This window comes from Neopsephotus bourkii, unplaced genomic scaffold, assembly GCF_033783945.1.
Source record: "Neopsephotus bourkii isolate Nb327-2 ecotype Australia unplaced genomic scaffold, CSIRO-AGI_Nbou_v1 NB_1825, whole genome shotgun sequence".
Lineage (NCBI taxonomy): Eukaryota > Metazoa > Chordata > Aves > Psittaciformes > Psittacidae > Neopsephotus > Neopsephotus bourkii.
The window spans coordinates 11,285,062-11,304,920 of record NW_026902298.1 but is presented as its reverse complement, the minus strand read 5'-3'; the positions used below and the strand labels follow the sequence as shown (position 1 = coordinate 11,304,920).

Below are 19,859 nucleotides of genomic sequence, written 5' to 3'. Positions count from 1 at the left end.
GATGTAGATGTCCCCTTGAAAGCTCACATTCATTTCTACCCACTACACAGTGGTGCTGTACAGCCTCTCTTTCTGAAGCGAGGTATTGTTTTCCTGCCTTGCAAGGGTCTGCAGTACTTGCCTGTTCTTGTTAACTGATGGACACCTGAAATAGTAGGGTAGGAATTAGTTTCAATGGGGTCCCTGAAAGCAGTTTCTGGAGAGTGAGCCCATAGATCTGCCCACAAGATCCAGGACCCAAGAAAAGTTAGGAGCACTCTGCAAACTCAGATACTGTTTGTCATCTCCTTGACATCAGGGAGGCTGAGAAGGGAGTTAAAGGACAGCTCCTCTCCTCCCTGCTGAGCTGATACCTCCAGGGGAAAAGAGTGATTCTTCTCTCCTCACCTGGCTGTGTCACAGGAGAGCTCATTTCTGTTATGCATCATTAATCTCAGTTTCTAATAGCAGTAAAAGACTGAACTTGGTCGTTGGAGAAGGTAACAACCAGTTTGCTGGAGTGCTAACGGTTGATCACTTAGCCTTGGTTATTAACTGCAGGCAAGGACCAGTATCTGGGAGATAATTGGGGTCATAAACAATAGCTGTGTAATGGAGACTGTGCCTTAGGAGAGGGACTAAACATATTCAGCTGCAAGAAACTTACTGCCTTTGGATGGCATCCAGGTGCTGCCATCAGCCAGCTAGAGCACAGACAGCCAGGATGTTGCTGTAGGGAAAGAGAGGACTTTTGTGCTCAGCAGACAGCATCTATCGGCTCAGGACAGCCCTAGCTGGAAAGATGCTTGAATGTGGCCACAGGAGGCTTGATAAAACTTATTAAGTAGGGATCTGTGTAACCTTATCTAGGTGTTCCTGCTCTGGCAGGGGGATTGGACTAGATGATCTTTTGAGGTCCTTCCAATCTCTAACATACTGTGATACTGTGATCTGGATGGTGCAGATTGGAAGCCACATGTCTTTTAGTCCATTTCAGAAACAGGGCTCAGCATTTAGGAGTGGGAAGCTCTGTAGCCTGGTCTGGGGTTGGTGATATCAGTGGATTTCCCAAGTTGAACGTGTCTGAGGGTTGAAGTGATGCCCTTAGGTCATTCTGACTGGTGAACAGGGCTGCAAACATCCTGCTGTCATGGCTTTCACTTGAGCAGATGTATGCTTGTGCACAGCAGGCATGAAATGTGTGTGTAGCATCTCCTTGGCCATTTGGGCTGTGCTATAGTGTTGCTGGACAATTTAAGATTTCTCTGCCTGGGATTTCTTAATACAGAGTTGGTTTGTTGCTAGGGAAGGAAGTCCAGAAAAGCACCATTAAGAGGTAGGAGGGTATTTAAATAGATAAGATTTTCATTTGTGCTTTCTAAAATAAAACCCAGTTTCTGACTACTGAGCCCATTAAGAATCCCTGCTGGGGACACAACATGCACAGGGGTTCTCCAGGCCATGATAAGACATTTTCCTTCAGTGGAGAGCTTGTTGGGACTGGAAGATAGCTTGATGGGATTTCTGATGTGGCATCAGCCTCTGATGAGTTTCATGTCACTCCAGTCATTCCCTGTATGCATCTGATTGAAAACAAAGGGAGGAAAATAAAGGTGCAAATGAGTTTCTATAATGGTTGCACTAGCCAAACTGGTGTGGCATGTTGGGATCTGGAGGTTTTGAAGGTTTTATCCTATTGAGAATGAGAGGAGCATGCATGTGCATGTGCACCACAAGCTGAGCTGAGCACCTTGACGTGAAAGCTGGGAAGATACCTGACACACTGCATCTCTGTACTGTGGTACTTGAAAGCAGCCTTAGATACTCCCTCATTTTTAAAGGAATCGAGTGTTCTGTTCCAGTGCTTCTTCCCATGTGCATGGAACTGCAAAGGAAAATTTAAGGGGATCTGTGGAGGAGGGAAGTATTGCCCTTCATTTCCCAATAGAAAAAGCATGATAGCATTGCCAGGCTGGGCTACATCACAGAATCAAGACAATAAATACTGTCTTACCGTGGAGATTGGAAAGGCTGCTGTAGGTATGCAACTGAATTTTATCCACTGAGCCCTGTGCTCTGACAGCAGAGTCTGGCTTTGCTTGGCTTTGATTCAGAACAGGTAGGGACCAGAGAAGGGCAATGATCCCAGAGGGGTCTCAGGTTCTCCAGGCTTCAGCCTTTCACAGCACATTGCTATCCCAGTCAGGCATACGGGAGGATTTTCAGCAGTTGGTAAAGTGAATGAGAGCAGAAGTATTAGGAGTATTTCTGATACTGGTCTTACATGGCACCCCTGCTGGGAACCGGGTTCGCCAGGCTGCAGGGATGTCTTTGAGTTAAGGAAGGTCCTGCTGAAACTGGTGGGAGGTTGTTTGATGTCCCCCCTCCCGGTGCCACAGAGGTGCACTGCAGGCTAAAAGCTGGAAGCAGAGCAGGGAGGGAATCAGACTCTCATTGCATGCACTCTGATTCTGGTACCTCATAGTCAGCCAGTCTTCCCCCTGCAGCAATAGGGGATACCCCAAGCCAGAGTCAAGACTGACTCAGGAGAAAACCAAGAGGTGACAGGGGCTTCTCTCTAAAGCCTGTTTATCACTGCCTGGCAAGCTTAGGTAGACCTTCTAAGAGAGGCTGCATGTGTAAGGCTGAGCTGGTGGCTGTGCCAAGGAGGTGGGCAGGAGTCTTTCTTATTCCAGATATTCCTCCAACTATATGAAGCATTGCCCTCAAAGGGAAGCCTAGGTATCCCAACCCAGACCTTGGATCCATGGCAGTCCTGCTGCAGCATTGAAGAAGAAATCCAAATCAGCTGCAGCACCAGGCAGAGCCCTTCATTAACCACTGGGAAGCCAAGCGAGTGTGGGATCCCTGCTGTGCCATATTGAAATCTGCCCTGGGAAGAACAAGAACATGAATATGGAAGGAAGCGAAGGGAACTGTCACACTCATGGCTTCATGTTCCTAAGCAGCCTCTCTTTGTCTGTGCAGGGCACAGGAGGAGGCTTGATGTCCCCTTGGGCAGTGTTAGCACTACCTCCAGTTTATGTGTTCCAGGCTGAGATTCCCAGGTGGCAGGCTCACTGGGAGCACAGCGGGTAGGACCAGATGGCTCATTTTGAAGTGACAGAGGCAATGGGAACACATGAGAGGTTTGGGCATAGAGCTGACTTAGAGGTTTGACTTTTGCACTGGAATAGATCTAATGGTCTGAGGCAGGGATGAGCCCTGTCCTTTCCCATTAACCTGGCTGTGGGAAGGGATGCTCTGCCTGTTCATCCCAAGGGCCGTGTACCTGCCCACTCCTGACTGCAGCACTCTCCCTTTGACAGATGAGGTGGGGAACAAGTTTTTGGGACTATGCCATTGAACACCTACCGCCAGCAAAATAACAAAGGCTTATCCTGCCCATTGCTGGCATGCAGAAGCGTGAGCAGGCAAGCATATTCCTTCCTCCCCAGTAAATCCCCAGCTCAGCTGCTTCTGTACCACACAGCTTCTGGCTTAACTGCCTTGTTATTATTTGGATGGACAGGCTCCTGGAGAGCCTCTGGGCTGAATGGGTCATCTCTCTGACTTGAAAAATCTTCATTCAGACCTTAGGTCAATTAAAGTTTGTGGCTTTGGTTTCTGAGCCATGGTCCATATTCTTCTTCAGTTCCTCACGTACCTTGGAGAGAGCACACAATGAGAATAAATGGGGGATTTCTCCCTGGTGCCAGCCATCCTGCTCAAAGCATCAGCGTCCATTGCACAGCTGCTCCAGGAGTGAGAAGAGGAAATGCCTGACCCTGGGTTTTCCCCTGTTAGCAAGGCAGGATATGTTCCCAACTTTACTGGGAGTATTTTTGGACAAGTCCTCGGATATCTCATCTGTAAACTGTGTGAGTGACAGTCACGTGTTTCCGTAAGGCAGACAGATTAAGCCTTTAATAATAAGGTGCAGGGTGCACAAAGTATTCACGGTGGTTGATGAACGATCAGACTTCTGATGCCTGATCCTAGCAGCTTGAGGGACCTTCCTGCTGTTTCAGTGTGACTCCCTTTCAATCCTATGCCCCTTCCCAAACTGCTGCTGGGACCAAATTTTAGGGACTCCTTGATAAATTGTGAGCAATGTTGTCGTGGGAAAGACTTTTAGGCTCATTGGATAGAGGAGGCTTAGCTCAGTCTGCCTTTGTTTGAAATCCACTGGGTAGCATTAGAGCATGGAAGAAAAGTCATTTCTTACATAAGCTTAGATTATGTTATTTGCTCTCCATTGTTTGTAGGGGCCTCATGGAATCATGAAAATGACCTTTATTTCTCTATGGATTTTGTCCTTTTACACTTAACAAATATTGATTTTTTTTTTCTTTTCCTGTGTCTTTATCAGAGCTGAATTAGCAAGGCTGTTTAACAAGAGCCTCTGATTCATGTGGGGTCTTTTTGTGCCAGGTATGTCACAAGCAGCTGAAAGCAGCTCAGTGAAGAATGTGCAACCGCTGTTACAGAATTGACAGGGGAGGTGATGTGCCCTGACAAGAGCTGAGCTAGCATGGGTCAAAGAGCAGGCTTAAAAAGATGGTCCCTTCAGCCTGGGCACAAATGCTAGGAAGGGTTGTTTGTAAGGAATCAGATCTCAAGTCTGAAAGCTCCTCAGACCATTAAAGCTTGAGGCCACTGAAAGTCATCGAATGTCCTGGATTATTCCGGTCCACCCACAGATCCCCAAGTGAGAACAAGAACTCATATTCACAGCAAGAGGTGATTCCTGTCCTTGTGATCCAAAATCTCAGTGTTGGGGTGATGAGACTCCAACTAGAACCGTTGGTGCAGCTTTATGGGCTACTTCTTGCCAGGCTTTTAAGCAAACCTCTTGACTGGTCAAGAGCTCATAGGTAGAGCAGAGAATGGAAATTGAAGGCAGACAGGAACATAAAGTTCAGACAGACTAAGTCTGATGGCCACTTGCAATGCTTCTAACACAAGGGAGAGGAAAGGGATAGCCCAACTGATAGCTGTCCCTCACTGTTCAGACTTGCCAGAATGCACCATTGCAGTTGCTTGGTAATAGTAGGGAGGAAGCAGCCACTATGCACAGTTCTCTGGGGCAAACTGAAATCTCATGCCTTCTGGGATCATCTCTCCACCCTGTCAGTGGCCTTGAGACACCCTGTAGGGTTTTTAGTGACCTCTCTGGCCAGTAGCAAAAGCTTGACCTTCTGCATATATTCCACACTGAGAAAAACATGTAATGATGGCGATGGAAGTGGTATGTCCAGATTTGCTCCTTGAATGGGCAAGGCCACTCGTAGCCTTTCCCTAGGACTCTCCTGTGGGCTTATCTTTCTTACAACCCTTACAGTGTGGTGGGAGATGACATTTGCTTCAAATGAGACAAGGGTCTCATTAAACCCACTGCTGCAAAAGCCTATAAAAAGGGTGAGTCCTCATCCTTAAGCTCTCATGATCTGTGTCAGAGGATGGCAGATTTACAAGGGCTTTGTCCCAGTGAGTGCTGCTTTCTCTCTGAGAGGTTAAGTATGCCAGTAGGAGATGGGAGGTTGTCTAAGAGGCATCATGAGGCCAATTAGTGCTCATTAGTTCCCCTGCTGCAAAGGGTGGACTCATGCTTTTCCCAGCTTGCTGGCCTTGGCATAGTTGGGACTAGCTCCTGGGCAGTCACCATGGCTGAAACAGGCCAGTGAGGTGGAGAGGAAGCAGAGGAGATGTAGCTGCCACACAACAGGTCATTAATAATGCTGAGAGCAGAGCTGGGTCTCCAGGTTCCTCCCTCTGATCCATGTCCTTTCTAGTAGACAGTTCTGTCTGTCCTGCAACTCACTTGTATTTTCCTAGAGCAGGAGCATTACCTCTGGGCTGGGGGCCATGCTGGCTTTCAGCATCATTAGAGATTAAGTCTGTGCCATCAGAGTAGCTGAAGTCCTGTAAACTTAGAGGGGAAATAAGGAATTAAGAATCCAAAGGGTTCCAGGGTATCCTGCTTATAGGAAACTCAGCTATAGAAGAAAGAAAGAGGTGTTTCCGGACCAAGAAAACAGATGCCTTCTGCAGGAGGGCAAAGCAAAGGAATTGCCCCATCTCAGGGCAGATCTTGGCTCTGGTATTGCAAGAACTTGGAAAGCAAGAGGACAAGTTTCTATTCCTCCTCCAATTAATATCTCTTCTTGCAAAGTGGAACAGTTCAACAGCAAGAGTGAAAATGGCATTCAGCTGCTGCTTGGGCCATTTAGTTGGGTATGTGTGAGGCTGGGGAGTGTCCTTGGGCTGACTCAAGTCTGGTCGGATGCCTTAACCAGTTAGTTACTAGCTACTCTGGAGCCAATCTCCCTGAACCCTCTTTTCAGTGGAAGTTTCAACAATACCACCATGTCTTTACAAACAGTTCTGTTCTGGTGACACGATGCTTCCCAGCAAAAAGGGTCGGAAAACTCCCAGCCAACTCTAAGCCTCACACTTGCAGTCAAAGCTTTGCCTGCTTCTCCCTGAAGGCTTAGCTGAGGAAAACAAACCACTCCATATCACTGTTCGTTTACCCTCCTGAACCCTGTCTCTCTGCTTCAAGGTAGATGCTTCAGCAGTTAATACTGCTCCTGGGGCATGTGCAAGGAGCAATTAAAGCTTGTTGTGCCAGTGAAGGGCCCTGGGGTGAGCTGGGCTGTGGAGACAGCTGCCCTGTTTTGCTGTGTGCAGCAGCTTCCCGAACAATCCTGATGCAGAAGGAGACAAGTGCATCTCGCTGATTGCAGACTTAAAGCTTAAAGCTCCAGGGCTAAACTCCACGTGGCACTTCTAGGATTCTTTGCTGGTCTTGGGTTTGTAGCATTCAGAACCTGGGGAGAGCAGGGCTGGGGAGAGCAGAGCTACTGAGCCCGTGAAGCCGTTCCCAACCAGCTGCAGCACGGCATTGATGGTAGGTGAGAAGCATGAGAGCTCAAGCACACACTCTGTAGTGTTCTGTGTAGTGCTTTGCCTGCAACACTGCAGGGCCTAGATCATTGATGCTAAAATTACAGAAAGGACATGAATGGCAGTTCCATCATCTCAGCCATAAATGCTGTGCCCCACAGGGATCAGCAAAGCAGGTCAATGGAGGTGATCCTCCCCCTCTGCTACCCCCTGGTGAGGCCACATCCAGAGCACTGTGTTCAGTTCTGGGCTCCTCAGTACAAGAAGGACAAGGAGCTGCTGGAGGGGATCCAGTGGAGGCCACAAGGATGATCAGGGGTCTGGAGCATCTCTCTAATGAGGAGAGGCTGCAGGAGCCAGGCCTGTTTAGTCTGGAGGAGAGCAGACTGAGATGGGATCTCATTAATGCAGATCAATATCTCAAAAGGATGATGGTGCCAGACTCTTCTCAGTGATGCCCAGCAACAGGACAAGGAGCAATGGCCATAAACTAAACCACAAGGAGTTTCACCTCAGCATGAGGAAGGACAGCTTTACGTTGAGCATGGTAGAGCCCTGGAACAGGCTGCCCAGGGGGTTGTGGAGTCTTTTCCTCTGGAGACATTCAAATCCTTCCTGGATGTGTTCCTGTGTAACCTGCTGTAAGTGGCCCTGCCTTGGCAGTTGGACCAGATGATCTCCAGAGGGCCCTTACAGCCCTAATGATCCTGTGATTCTCCAGCTGCAGGCAGGAGGCTTGGAAGAAGGCAGCTTTGGCCATTCCATGGAGGAGAGTCCTGCTGGGTGGTGTACAGCTAGATGCTGTATGTGCCTGCCCAGCAGTCACTGGGCTCTGGTGCTAGGAGTGCATCGCCCAAATGGCAAGGCTCAGCTACAGGATAAACTCGTGTAGCTCCACAGTACACACAATAGCAGGCTGGTGTGCATGGGGAGGGGGCAAGTGTTTCTCTTGCCTTTGTGACTTGTCTGGAAACTGGAAACCTCTCCAGAGATAAATTGGAAGTTGTCATTGGCGTCTCTACTGAGAATGTCAAGAGGAATCTGTCAGCGCCAGTCATGACAATACAAACACAATTTCCTCGTTTAAAGCACCGCACCAACTGTACCTAATTAACCTTCATGACAGTGCAGCAATACAAGGAAATAGGGATCATTAACTTCAGCTTTGCTTTACAGAAGGGGAAGAGAAGCAGCAGCGCCAGCCCGATGTGTTTCAAATTAAGGTAGGCTTGGAAAAATCACAAGGTTAAAAATAACAATAATCCCATTTGGGGTTCTCAGCGCCTTAAGAGTGCACTTGAATCAAGCTTTCAGGTTTTTCTCCAAGAAACATCAGGACTGGAAACTTCTCTCCCGTCCACGCTTTGTTTGTGACTCAACAACCAAGGCTTTTAGACGATCACACGTTCTCAATCACAGTGGTGCAGAGGTAATAAAGGTCAGAGCGATTTGCTCAGTGGTGCTTAAACATCAGCTGGGCAAGGCTGGGAGCAGATCTGTGTGAGCAGCTGACCCTCCACCTCTGCTGTGTTTCTCCAGAACACATTTTTCGAGGTGGGTGAACCTGCCTGAATCCACCAGTGGTCACTTAATAGCTGCCAGAGGTGTAATTCAGGCTCAAACTGGTGACCTCATCCCTTCCTCTCACGTCTGCTGTGGGCCAGACTGATGACCTTGGCTATTTACATTCTGGTCTCTGAGCCAGCCCAGCTCCCTCGCCAGGGGCCCAGCAGGGATGAAAGTATCCTAAAGATGCAGAACCAGTGACACTGACACTGGCTTGGGGCTGTTTTAGTAAGTTAGGAGGAAGGAGCAACTTGCACAAGTCCTTTTTAAAGTAGAGTTTTCCCTTCCTCTCATATCATGTGCAAGCAGAGGCCAAGGGGAAGAATAACGCCAGTGCTATTTGAACTGTGCACCAGCGCAGGCTGTTGTTTTGTCTCACCGTATAAATACAGTGCAAAGCCCTGAGGAGTCACCACAACAGCTTTGAGATGCTGTCAGGATCAGATGAGAAGACCTGGGTCTGTCTGGAGCCCCAGCAGGCAGGACCCCTGCTCTGGACAGAAGCCAGCAGGGACTGCAGAGGGCTGGAGGAGGAGAGCCTGTTGTGTGGGGTGCTGACCCCAGCCCAGAGAGCTGGCACTCATACAAGAGTGTGTTTTATTCATCAATTTCTCTTCTGCTCTAAACTGACTGTTGTGGTTTAACCCCAGCCAGCAGCTAAGTACCCCACAGCAGCTCACTCCCCTAAGCTCCAAGTGGGATGGGGAGGGAATCGGGAATCAGTTATCAGTTATCTCCTTATCAGTTGAGATAAGAACAGTTTAATAACGGAAATAAAGTAAAATATTAATAACAATAGTAATAATAATAATGAGGAGAGAGAGGAAGAAATAAAACCCAAGGAAAAAAAACAAGGGTTACAGTATACAATTGCTCACCACCCCTGATTGATACCCAAGCACCAGTCGGTGGCTCCCAGCCACCTCCCCACAGTTTATGCACTGGGCATGACGTGCTGTGGTATGGAATATCCCTTTGTCTAGTTCGGGTCAGGTGTCCTGTCTCTGCTTCCTCCTGGCTTCTTGTGCCCCTCCTTACTGGCACAGCGTGAGAGACTGAGAAGTCTTTGACTTAGTACCTCTAAGCAACAGCTAAGCATCTCTGTGTTATCAACATTATTCTCATCCTAAATCCAGAACACAGCACTGTGCTGGCTACTAAGAAGAAAATTGATTCTATCCCAGCCAAAACTAGGACACTGACAGTGGGTGAAGTGAAGCTGAAGGGACCCTTGAAAAGGCCAGGTCATGGATGGAGAGGAAAAAGGGCCTGGCAGATGGTGAAGAGCTCTTGAGCAGCATGAGCTGCGGCCGGCTTCAGGGTACAGAATTGTTCCCCTGCTCAGGCTGGGTGTCTGTCTCTCTGATTATTTTGTGTATTTCATCTCTGCTGTCTGTCTCACCCTTAATCTGGGCTCTTCTGTGCCAACAAAATGCTTAGCTCACTCCATTGTCTGAGAGACTAATTTGCACTGTAAATCTGATGCTTATCTTACATGACAGCTTACTGTGGGGTTTATTGCAGTCCTGAAGACAAGCTAACCAGGGATGGCTAGAAAGCTTTCGACACATCATCTGGACTATAGAACAAATCCAACCTATTTCAGCTTGCTGCCAGGTTTGGATGAACAAGGGGTCATCTCTTGTGTTTAGGGTCACAAGGGGTTTCTCTTAACGTTATTCAGACCTGAGTTCATTCGGGGTTTTTATGGTACAGCTTCTGTTCTGAGCTGGAGCTGTTGGGATGCTTCTGGAACAGCCTTACAGCCCCCTGGGGACAGCTCCTGCATCCCTCCTCCCTGCTACCTGTGGGGTTTTCAGGACCACAGGAGTAGCTCAGACCTGGTACAGGCAGCGTGCAAGCACCGGTGCTCCAGTGCACTGCGGCTTCATTGTCTCTGCCTGGCTTAATCAGAAAGAACCTTTGTCCTTGTCTTTCTTCATTAGTATTTCCTGACACTTTCTCCAATATGTTTAGCTGTTTGCTGGCAGAGGAACGTGCCCCTCAGTTGCATCTGCAGTTGCCTCCTTCTCTGTGGTCCCTGGGCTATCCACCTGCAAGCATTCATCGTGGAAGAGATTTCCACACTACTGGTGTTCAGATAACCGGGCAGCTCCAGAGGCCTAAATCCTCTTACAGAGGTAGATAACTCTACCTGGAAACCCCCCTTTGGTATCTCCACCCACTGCCATTTCCATACAGGTAGCCTCAGGTGCAGGTGTACCTGGGGAGAGACAGAAAAGTTACTGCTGCTTTGATATAGCTCTTGGTTCTGCAGTTGTTTGATGCCCAGAGCTTCTGCATTGCAGTCCTCTGGGATGCAAAGGATCCTGCTTCCCCTGAGAGGGCAATGGAAAAACAAGGCCTGCCGTCCTGGCGGTTGGTGTTTATTCTGAGGACAGCCTGATTTTCACTGAGCCCTGCTCTACAGTTGAATGGATTTCTGGATGCCTCTGTTCTTCCCACCCTCGGTCTCAAAACAGAACACAAAATGCTGTATTGGATAAGCTGTGTGCAGCAGTTGGAAGGCTGGCAACTGAACTGGAAATGGAGCCAAGAGGTCTCAGGAGCACTGAGGGAAAAGAGAAAAAGAAATACCCAGTGAGATTGTTGAGGAATAGGCAAGCAATACGTTGTGTACGGGGTAGAAATGTAGCTGCCTAGGCTGCATCAGAAACTGTATGACAAAAATACCTATGAAAGGATGGTGACACCACCTGATTCAGGCTCATGTCCTGTCTAGGTTAGGCTACTGTATGCAGCTTCCTCTGAAGAAGCCCCCCCTCTTTCCTGGCTAGCAACACAGTCAGAGGAATCATAGAACAGTGTGGGTTAAAGGGACCTTAAAGCTCATCCAGTTCCAACCCCTGCCACGGGCAGGGACACCTTCCACTAGAGCAGGTTGCTCCAAGCCCCTGTGTCCAACCTGGCCTTGAACACTGCCAGGGATGGGGCAGCCACAGCTTCTCTGGGCACCCTGTGCCAGTGCCTCAGCACCTTTGTAGTAAAGATTTTCATCCTAAAATCTAATCTAAATGTGCCCTGTTTCAGTTTAAAGCCATTTCCTCCTCCTGTCCCTACATGCCCTTCTAAAAAGCCCCTCTCCATATTTCCTGTAGGCCCCCTTTAGGTATTCAACGACTCTTATAAGAGTCTCCCCAGAGCCTTCTCCAGGCTGAATAACCCAACTCCCCCAGCCCCTCTCCACAGCAGAGGTGCTCCAGCCCTTAGAGCATCTTTGTGGCCTCCTCTGGTCTCACTCCATCAGATCCATGTCCCTCTTGTGTTGGGGGCCCACGGTCTGAATCAAATCACCTTACTTAAACCTCTCTATTAAGTGCCTGGAAGTAAGCAGGTTGAATCTGAAGACATCTTCATTTGTCTCCTAAGATGCCTGGAAAATCCTCCTTTCCGACTGGTAACACGGTGCGGTCTGAGAGCCCCTGGTGTGAGGAGCTGGCCTCCTGTCTGCCCCAGCACTTGTAGCAGAGGCAGCAGCTCTGGCAAGGTCAGGTTGTCCCTCCAGCCATGTGCATCCAGCACCCCAGGGCAGCTGGTGCTTCCAAGGATAAAATCCATGCCCTGCTGCTGCTGCTGAGTGTTTTCTGTCAGACTTGTGTTTGGTTTGTTTAACAAAGAGGAACAAAAAAGCAAGAAAACGGCTTGTTTTCCGGCAGCACTTAGAGACCCCACTGTGTTGTGTGACACACGGACAACAGGAAGATAGTCTCTGCGCCGAAGCATTCAGAGGATAGCTTGGCAGAAGTACACAGAATAACAGATGTGGTGAAGGCACGGCGTGAGATGAGTTAGTAACAGTAAGAGGAAGATGTTTGCTTAGACTGACTGGGTCTGACATCTCCATCAGCCAGGGTGTGTAGTGTGCGAAGGCCCTGCAACTGGGTGAGCAGTTGGGCCAGCCTCCCGGCACTCCCAAGGTCTCTGCTCGCTGGCAAAGCAAACCCACTGCCGACATCAGTGTTGGCTCTGATCTGTTTGGAAATGGCAGTGGGTGGAGATATCAAGGGGGGGGGTTCCAGGTAGAGTTTTCTGCTGCCTGGAATGTTATTAACTCAAGGAAGGAAGCTGCTGATGGGCTGGATAAGCAAAGGGCGTTCTTCTTGGGGAGCTTTAGAAAGGGGGTGACGGGAGCTGGGAGTGTGGTGGGAGGGCTGGGATCTCTGCTACCTGCCATTACCTGTGCAGTGCAGCCTGGCTCCTTCCTTGGGGCGCTGCTCTGAGGCAGTGGCTGGTGGTGACAGGGTCCCTGTGCTGGGCTCTCTGCAGGGGCATGGCTGTTCCGTCGCTTTGTGCAGGCTTTCATAAAGCCATTTCCATTCCTGTCAGGAAATGGGTTGTGCGTTTAGCAGGGGGCTAAGGCCCTCTTGCTGCATCAGCACTGTGCAGTCCCTCTTCCGAGTAGGTAATGGGCTAGAAGGGCTGCTGCTGCTGCTCCAGGGATCCTGTATTCCCAGCTGGCGCTTGCTTCTCTCCCTGCCAGGATGGCTTTGTTGTGCTTTTGCAATTATTAGTAACTCATCTCATGTGCAGCACTGGCGGTGAATCAGGACTCGCAGCATCCAGAATCTCTCACCCCACGAAAAGAGCAGCTCTTCCTTTGCTGCCTGCATGCAAAGCGAGAGCACTGTGTGGAGGCCAGCGCGAGAGCTGTCAGGTTTGAATCCCCTGAGCAGCAGCTCAGAGCCAGCCCTTCCCCAAGAAGTGGTGAGCTGTGAACGTTGTGTCTGCAGTGCTGCAGGGTGCTGCGGTGGCAGCTTGGTGGGTAAGTCGTGCTGGCCTTGATCCAGTTGGCACAGGTAAACCAGCAGTGACATGGTGTAGCAACTTTAAGCACTGTCTTAACACTATTAAATACGTAGCTGAGATCTCCAGAGGGCTTGTACAACCTGAGGTGATGCCTGTGTCACTGTATCTTTACTGCAGTGTGATATCTGTGCTAGCTCAATTACAGTTCTCACAGATAGGTCTGCGCTGTGCCTTAGTCCCTCATCTGACATTAGCACAGACCTGTCTCCAAACAGATGCTTCTGAGGACCTGCAGGCCATGCAAACATCAGATGTTGCTGTATGCAGAGTGTGCTTCCTCTGCTGGTGCTCATCTTTGATTTACTGCTGTTGGCCAACACACAAGGGAGGGGAATTACATCTCTTGTGAGATTTGATTTGCGTTGCAGGACTGAGGCTTGCATGTTTGGGGCTGTAACTGAGCCACCTTCTTCCCTTCTCTGTCACATGGGCAGTTCTGCTCCCACTCCCTACCTCCCCAAAGTCCATGCTGTAACTTGGGATCACCTCGGTTCCTCCTTCAGGTACTGAGGCATCAGGAGCTGCAAGGCACACATGGTGGACAGCCCTCCTGGGCTGGAAGCGGTGTCCAGGGAGAAGGTCTCTGGTATGGACGCTACTGACTTCCCCTTTCCCTGTCTCCCTGCAGATGCCAGCAAGGAGCACCCGCAGCAGCAGGCAGGGGTGATCTGGAGAGTGACGGGCGGCCTGTTCAGTATCACCCGGGGAGCCGTGGGCGCCACGCTGGGAGGAGTTGCCTGGGTGGGCAGCAAGAGCCTGGAGCTCACCAAGACAGCCGTGACCAGCGTCCCCGCTGCTGGCGTCGGACTGGTGAAGGGCAGCGTCTCGGCGGTGACCGGCGGCGTGGGAGCGGTGGCCAGCAAAGTCCCTTTCACCGCAAAGAAGAAGGACAAGGCTGACTAATCCCCGTCGCGGCTCCCTGCGGGAAGATCGACCTGCCCATACTGTCCCCCTACACAGCACCTCTTTGAGTTGGAACCAGCCGCTTCAGGGAGGGTCAAGCACCCGAGCAGACTCTGGCTACAGCCTGCTCAGAGCTCACAGAGCCGCTGTCAATGCCTTTCACTCCCATCACCTACTGGGAACCATCTTTACTCCGAGGGCTTTAAAGGCACCGTTGTCTCTGTCTTGCAGTTTCCTTCCTCCCTCCTTGTTCTTGTAAGCACAGAGGGGTGGGAGCAGGTGTCAGGTTCCATCTGCCTGGAGATGAGGGAAGTAAGAGAGGAGGGGAGGAACTGTGCCTGGCTTGAAGTGTGGGCTGTGTAGTCACATTCAGCTTCAGCTGGGAGGACATCCTCTGAAACACCCCTTCCCTTGGCTCTGGGGGGTGTGTTTTGAGGATCTGCTTGGCAGAGAGCCATAGCAGAAAGTTCCATTGACACAAAGGAGAGATACTGTGAAGAGGGGGAAACTTCCCTCCTGCCCTGCACCTCTTACCTGTTCTTTGCAGGGCCCATCCCACAAGCTGCACCCAGTCACTTACTCCTTGGCTGAATTGCACCCTTCAGAGAAGGAACCCTCAAGCTCAGCAGAGCAGCTCCAGGGATCATGACTCACAGGAGTATGATATGTCCCAGGCCATCAGCTTCTGCATAGATTTTGGTGGTGAGAGGCAGTAGGGTGAAAGCTGCTGTATGTTCCCACTGGGGTAGGAGCTGACAGTGGCATCTGCCAGGCCTCTGTGATGTTGCAGCGCAGGTGGTGATGCTCCACAGAGCTACCAGCCAGACCTTTGGGTTTGACCCCTGAGGTCCTTGCAGTATCTTCACCTGCAACAGGGGCATTTGGGCTCTAGGCCACATCTCCCTCCACAGGCATCACTAGGAACCATGAGCAAGCATGTTCCCAAACACCACCCAAATTCTGCGCAGTGAGGGGTGGGAGGCTGAGAGCATTGCTCTCCCCATCACTCAGCACCCTGGGAGCGGTGGCCTGGGTTTGATAGGGCTGCACCATTTTGGAGGATGCTCCAGCAGCATCCAGCCTGCACAGGGCACCAGCAGCTCCTGGCGCTCTAGCCTGGCTCCTCTAAATGACCATATTGCACCAAATGCCCCCTCAACACTCGTAGTGCTGCAGAAACCCAGACGCCTGCATCCCTCTGTGGGTTATGGCCATCCTCAGCGTGGCCTGTGATGCTCATCATACACACATGCACACACACACATTCACTCGCTCCAAGGTCCCCTGTAATTCTTGGGATGAGGAAAGCCACAGGCTCCACCATTAACTCCTCTCTTGGCTTTGGCAGGTGATGAGCCTAGGTGTTAGGTGTTGGATGCACAGGCGAGTGAAGTGCTGTATTTTATATATATGCATCTGTGTTAATGCGTGTTTCAGTCCACAGGCTTCAGCCAGGGAAACAAAACAGAGGAGTTTCCATTGTCATCTTAGGCACTTCCATACAGTTTTTCTATAGGGTCCTGGTCAAAATAGAAGGCATATTTTAGAGGATGTTTTTCCCTCTGTTGCCCAAGAGCGTAGTGTATTGAAACCAAAGGAATGTGAAGAATCCCCTTGCCCTTGTCTGTGCGGTTTGTTTACTTTCTGCCCTGTCTTCTGGATATTGAAGCCAACTTCCTTGATTTTCATTTCCCGTTGGAGGTCACTGTGCTTCCTGGCTGCTCTCTTGTGCTTAGGACTCAGACATCAGGGAATACTGAAGTACACTGCCCCCCCTCACCATTTTTGCTGAGTGTTCTTGGGCTTGTGAAGCAGTTTTCATTCTGACCTTTATTAAATCCACATTTTGGGCCTGACGTAAGTCACTGCGTCCTGTGCTGGTGTTAGTTTCTCTCCATACCCTTTGCTGGGTAGTCCCTGCTGTTAGCAGTGGAAAGGAGTTGCTGATCTCCACAGTGTGTGACTCTTGCTAGCGTGAGCGCGGTTTAACCTACATCTTTGTTTCTGAAGAGGAAACAGCATTTGCCATGTGCGTGCGTTTCCTCGCTTTGTCTCTTTTGTTCTGGTGAAGGCCAAGTTGACCCAGACGTGTCGGGTTTGTCTCTGAAGGCAGCAGCCTCACAGAAGGATCAGGCCTTGATGTGTGCCTGTGCTTTGTGGGATGCTTGTGGCAGCTGGCAAGGCCAGAAGAAGTCTTGTCTGTGCTTCCTTTGTCTCGAACGCCCTGCAGACCAGGAGCACGGTTTGCTGCGTTTGCGTCTCTGCTCGCTGCTCCTCCTGAGCACATCTCATTTCTTATTCCAGATCACAGGCTGCTCCTGAAGCGAGCTCTAACCCCAGAGCTAAAAGCTGCTTGTGTGTAACTAGCTGTGCTGTCGCCAGCCCTCTTAGAAAGACAGTTCCTTACCAATTAGGACAGAAGACAGTTTTCTTCCTGACTGCCTCTCCCAGGCCTTGGACACAAGATAGTATCTGAGGGGCTTTACTTCACCAGCCACCCCTGGCCGGGTGATGGGAAGCTCGTAAAATCATAGAATGATTTTGGTTGGAAAGGACCTTAAAGCTCATCCAGTTCCAACCCCCTGCCATGGGCAGGGACACCTTCCACTAGAGCAGCTTGCTCCAAGCCCCATCCAACCTGGCCTTGAACGCTCATGCTTTTGGGTAACCAGTATCTCACACAGGCTCTTGCTGGGGGAGGCAGTACATCCTTCCCAAGCTGTTGTGTGCAGGCACTGTGTGTGCAGAGCGGGCATGGCAAATAGGATAAAGGTACATTAAGGAAGGCCATAGGGGTCCTGAGGGTTTCCCATCTTTTTGTGTCAGGTCTTCTGTGCATCCTTGCAGTAAATGGAGTGCAGCCCTCCACTTGTCTGGAACTAAAGGCAGTTAGTCCAAGGAGGATCACCAGGTTTCAGGTGAGAGTGAGATGAGGAGGGACTGGTGACAGGAGGAGGCGAGGAGTGGGAGAGCGAGAAAAGGGGGGGTGGAGGGAATTTGTTTCTTAGGACAAGATCTGCACCAGAGGATGAACACAGCAGAGTTTGTCCTAGGGAAGAGTACAGAAAGGGAAGTGAGGTTTGGGCAGGGGGGGTCTGCTCCATGCCCAGCTGGTGCCCTGCTTCCATAGTAGTGTTGATGCTAGGGGTTTCCATTTGGATAGATCAGTGTGCCCAACGGATGGTCCAAGCGCCAGGTCAGCTTCCTCCTCACCAGCCCAGATCTCCCCCTGGCTTTTGTCATGATGGGGCTGGGTCTTCCCCATGGTGGAGGTGGGATGTGGCCCTACCCTCAGCCCTGTGCCCTGCCACGGCCGGACATTCCCCATGCCCAAGGACCATGCCCTGGATGAGAGAAGAGCCCACAGGCACATCCTCTCCTCCCTTTACTCATTCTTCACTTTCTTTTTAATCCCTCCCTTTGCTTCCTGTCCTGCCCCTGGATGGAGCTCTCCAAAGCTCTCACCCAGACCCTTGTTACACATCCTCACTCGTGTTGGCTGGGAGGGCAGAGCCGCATCTGTCCCCTGCAGCTCCGCTGGCTGGGAGAAGAGTACACGTCTTCCACCCCTCTCCATCCCCTTGTGATGTGTGTGTGGAAAATCTTAACCCACTTCGTTTCCTCTGGGTTCCCCGTTGGCTCTGGTCCCTGTGGGTGGGTCATTTCTGTGTCTCCAATGCAGACCCATCCTTGTGAAAACAACAGCGTGAGTGGGAACGTGGAGAAGGCTACAGAGCTGCTGGGACAGATGCCAGAGCCCAGCTCTGCTTCTGCGGGAGCCGAGGAGCCCTTTGGCAACCCAGATCCATCACCGCAGCCACGCAGTCCTGTGCACGGCGCTGGGCTCCAGAGAACACTCATGTTCTTTATCATTTCATCGTCTGTAATTGGTTTCCTACTGAATTTGTTTGCTTGGTTTGTTTTGCAGTGTGTTCCTGGGAATATTCTGCATCTCTGTATTTTAATTACAGTAAAATTTGAGGATAAAAACCTTGTATATGCTGGCTCTTGTTTCCAATGCGGGGGGAATGAGGAGAGGAAGTGCAGTGAAGGAAGATGTTAGAGATTCCTTGGGAAATCAGATCTCCCCCTGAGGGGTCTACATGAGGCACTAAGCAAGGCTGAGCCTTCATCCCTGCTTAAACTAGGACATGGCTTTCAACGGGGATTCAAAAGCCATTTTGCTGCAGGCGGATTTCCGGATTGGAATGGTAAGAGCAGTTTGGATAAGACTTCTAAACTCTATTTCTTGTGTTGGTTTAAAGACCAGTGTGTGACAGGACTTTTGGGCTGGGGACAGCTGATGCAGTGGGATGACAGCCAAAGATGGGCAATTCCGCCTCTACATCCTCTGTTCCCTCATGCAGAGCCACTTCTTCCAGCTGAAGAAGCGAGGGAAAGCTCCTTTCCCCCACAGCAGCCTGCCCTTTCTGCAGGGGAAAGATGTCAAAGCCTCCCCAGAACCACAGGGGAGCAGCCAGCCCCTCTGCATTGGCTCAGTGGGTGGTGTGTGGAAGGCACAGCACCAGACAGGGTGTCCCGTTGCCTGGGTGGGGGCCAGGAGCCAACAGCGCAGCATTTGTGAAGTGCTGCCGAAAGGATTAATTTAGTAACTAATAACAGGGCAATCAAGCAGTTATTTGGTTGGTGTTTTGCTGCCAGCTGCTTGGTAAGAGCTCTTGAGGCTGGCTGCAGTCACTTCTGCTGCCTGCCCTACTCATCCTCACTCTCAGACACAGCCAGGGGCTTGGGGACGCAGATGGGGAAGTGCCCATCCTGCAGCACATCCGTGCTGTCGCCCTGTTCCTCCTCACAGGGATGGAGCTGCCCGTGTCACCTTGCAGACAGCAGGGATGAATTACAGATGCTCCAACTGCCAGCCCTGAGGAGAGGCCTCAGATACATCACCCCTGCTCACCTCTTCTGCAGCCCAGCTGGAGCACATTGCTATGTTAAGCCAGGCTGAAAAACGCCACTAACAAGCTGCTCCTCCGAGGTCTTTAAAGGGGGAAAAGGATGCTGGAAAATCACCTGAGCTGCCTCATGCAGACAGGGTGCCAGCAGCACCCAGCCTTGCCATCTGTCAAGTAAGAGCTCAGGCTGGAAGCTGGTGGGCAGCAGACCTCAGAAGAGGCCTCTGGAGAGGAGACCTGCCCAGGTAGGGGGCTGTGGTGGCTCAAACAGGGTCCAGTGCTGGGAACGCACAGATGTGTGCAGATGTGACCAGCCACAGCTGCATCCCTTCATGGCTCTCTGCCTGTCTCCAGGAGGAACAGAGCCAGGAGACTGCTGGGGTGTTGCTGTCCTCTGTCCCCTGGGGAATGGCACTGGTGGCTCCCCATCTGCCTGTGGCCTGTGCCTTGAGGGCTGGGCTGTTCAGAGGACTCTGTCCCAGCTGGGTCAGAGGAGCTGCTGAGCTATTCCAGCAGGCAGGGATCAAACGGACCACATCAGTAAATAACCACAGGGTCTCACTTTCAACTTAAACTACTTGCACGTCAATGCACTTGGGATGCAGGCATGCACATGCCCAAGGAGGTGATGGAAGCTGGGGGCTATGATGTCCTCTCCCACCCCAGCCTCACAGCAACTGGGCACACCAGGAGATGCCGCTCTGTGCCTGTTGGTGCATCCACCCCAGTTCAGTCACTTTCAGTTGAATTTCACCCCCAGGG

At 50.8% G+C, this 19,859-nt stretch overlaps 1 protein-coding gene across 1 annotated transcript in view; it reads left to right on the top strand.

The window, feature by feature from the left end:
• The window catches only part of LOC133207001 (transmembrane protein 263-like), a 198,808-nt gene extending 183,525 nt beyond the window's left edge, over positions 1-15,283 (top strand). Inside the window, 1 exon segment of the mRNA XM_061343456.1 lies at positions 13,910-15,283. Within this exon segment, the coding sequence (XP_061199440.1) occupies positions 13,910-14,184 (275 nt within the window). The 3' untranslated portion in view covers positions 14,185-15,283.
• The last annotated feature ends 4,576 nt before the right edge of the window (positions 15,284-19,859 follow it).